This window comes from Alligator sinensis, unplaced genomic scaffold (assembly GCF_000455745.1).
Source record: "Alligator sinensis unplaced genomic scaffold, ASM45574v1 scaffold449_2, whole genome shotgun sequence".
Classification (NCBI taxonomy): Eukaryota; Metazoa; Chordata; order Crocodylia; family Alligatoridae; genus Alligator; species Alligator sinensis.
Window position 1 is genome coordinate 131752 of NW_005842831.1, and position 2583 is coordinate 134334.

The window sequence follows — 2583 nt, forward strand, 5'->3', positions numbered from 1 at the left end:
TCCTATGTGCTGGCTGCTAGCTTTGAGTGCCCTCTGCTAGCAGTGCCTAGCGGTGCATGCTCCTATGCATGGCTGGCCTATGCACTGCTCACTACTGCTGTTTTTAGAGCAGGAAGGTAGGGAAGGCTTTGAGGCATTCACTGGAACCAGCGAGCAGAATGCTCCAGGAACCTCATGGCTGGATGTGAACCAGGTCCTGAGCTTGCTGTCAGAGACCCCAGCCCAGTTCCCATCAGGTGATAGATCTGGGCTGGGGAGTCACCACAGCCTGCTGACAGGCCATGAATCTTCCTCTGGGCACCTTTCTCCTTTAGGTTCTTCAGTTATGTCAAGCGGACTCAACTAAGTTGCCCAGTGGTATCGTGGGGAGCATTTAACAAGCCCCTGGCTCTACGTGGGGTCTGCCCAGGTTGTATTAAATTGTTCTTTGGAGCCAGCTCTAGAGGCAATATTCATTTTCCCCCTCAGCCTCTGCGGCTGAGAGAGGTTGGGCCCTTCTCTCTTCAAGGCCTGAGGCAGCAGCGTTTAGAGTCCTTTTGCAGTGATCCAGCGCAGATGCCCAGCACGGACTTCATCTCATGTCTCCCCAGGTTCCTGAGTGCACTGGCAGTGCTGGCAGAGCGCCCCGAGCTGGTGGAGAGGGTCATGATCACACGGACACTGTGCCCAGAGGGGGCCTACCAGGTGCGACTCTGCAAGGATGGCACATGGACCACAGTGCTGGTGGATGACATGCTGCCATGTGATGAGTGTGGCTACCTCCTCTTCTCCCAGGTCAGTCCCTGCTCTGATATGAAAGCCCTTGGCCACTGAGCTAGTTGCTATAGGGAGCAGAGGGCTTAAATAGTCCCCTGACTCCATGGGGCTGGAGAGGGCAGTGGAGCTCATAGGAACAGAGGGTGGTAACACAGCAGGAAGATCAGGCTAATTTCAAGCAGCCCACTCATAGTTGTGGGGCTGGGGGACTGACCTTAGTCCATCCTATGGGATAAGTTAGCAGGGAGCTGCCCCAGGTCTAGAGCCTGATCTTCAGCTGTGCTACTGACACAGGTGACTGGTGGTGGGAGCAGGGAGGGGGCATGTGCCCCCCCCCCCCGAGATTGGCCCCCAACTTGGCACCACTCAAGACGGAGCAGTTTTTTTGCTGTGTGGGCTGGCAGTGTGTTGGTGGAGGGCACTAAGCCTCAGCACAGAAGTATAGGAGCTTTTGGTCCGCCCCTGGGCCTGCCCACAAATTGTGCCCCCCCATACACAGGAGGCACCAGTCACCCCTGGCTACTGAGATGCATTTTGCCCCCACCCTGAAAATGGTGCCTGCTTTAGGGCTGGAAAGCAGGCTCCATTGCAGAGCCCCTTGAGTGTCATGTACCTTGAATTTTCTGGAACTGGAGCTGGAAGTTTCCTTACTGCATTCTCTGCTTAAAGGCTATTTGGGTTTTGAGCCATTTTTGTGTTGCGATGAGCGTGAGGGGTGAGACAGTGTTTTATCCCCCACTTTTGCCAGGGCTCCCTGCAGACAGGGGCTGAGGTTTGATGGGAGGCAGAAGCACGGTTCTTGTTGACGCCTGCTGTCTGCCTGCTTCAAGTGGGACGTCAGAAGTGCTCTGAGCCACAGTTTAGTCACTTCTGAGCATGCTCAGTTGAGGTCAGCGGGAAATGTAGTGATTTCAAGAAGTCTTTGGGACATCAGTACACTTTGTCCCTGCCCAGCCTGACAGGCTCAGAGGCTGCTGCTGGGAGCATTTGCAGAGACACAGTTAAAAACACCTTTATTGAAAGACAGACAGCGCAATTCTCCAGGCAAACTGAACGGCCTCAGTATTGGAGATGGAAGTGAATTTGGGGATGCAAAGAGGCATCCTGGCTCTTTGCAGGCTGTGTACTGTAGGATTTGGCTGTGTGCTGTAATCCTGAACATTTGTTTTAAACGGCACAAAAATGAAAGGCTTGATTTCTGCAGACTTGCCTTGAAACTCAGATCATGTGCAGAGAGCTGTGTAGGAAAAATGCTGATGCAGTTTTAAGGGTGTAGCCTTCAAGGTAACCTGCAAATGGCAGTCATGGGTGTATGCATAGGAAAAGGATGATGAGAGCCTTATTTATGTATTTACTATCAAAATAAGATTTTTTTTTTAATGGACTTCTTTCTGTCACAAAAATGTCAAGTCTGCCTTTTCTGCTTTTGCTGGAGGTGTTGTTGCAAGTCTTGCATGTAGACTGAGCTTTGTCTGCCTTTGGCTGAAGATATGTAGTGTCACATTTTTAGGAAAAAGAATTTTTTCCTGAATGTCTCTTAAGCATTTGAGTTATAAGTGTTATTCAACAAGAACAAAAAGCCAAAATGTTAAAGTAGTATCACCTCAGGGCGCACTTGCATGGATTTTCAAAAAGAAATAAATAGAAGTTTGGCCCATAGACTCAAGAAGTCTATGGGCCAATGAGAGGCAAAGCGCTGCTCGACCTGGTACTGGCTACTGGGGATGACCTAGTCGGTGACCTAGTGATCGATGGGAAGCTGGGTGACAGCAACCACGAGCTGATCACCTTCACCATCTGCCGAAAAGCTGGCAAGTCGGTCAGCAA

The 2583-nt window shown here is 51.0% G+C and overlaps 1 protein-coding gene across 1 annotated transcript in view; it reads left to right on the forward strand.

Moving 5' to 3' along the window:
- Window positions 1–2583, forward strand: part of CAPN15 (calpain 15) — a 71486-nt gene that overhangs the window by 51498 nt on the left and 17405 nt on the right. Inside the window, exon 4 of the mRNA XM_014525564.2 lies at window positions 591–774. Coding sequence (XP_014381050.1) covers window positions 591–774 — 184 coding nt within the window. The remainder of the gene's footprint in view (window positions 1–590; window positions 775–2583) is intronic.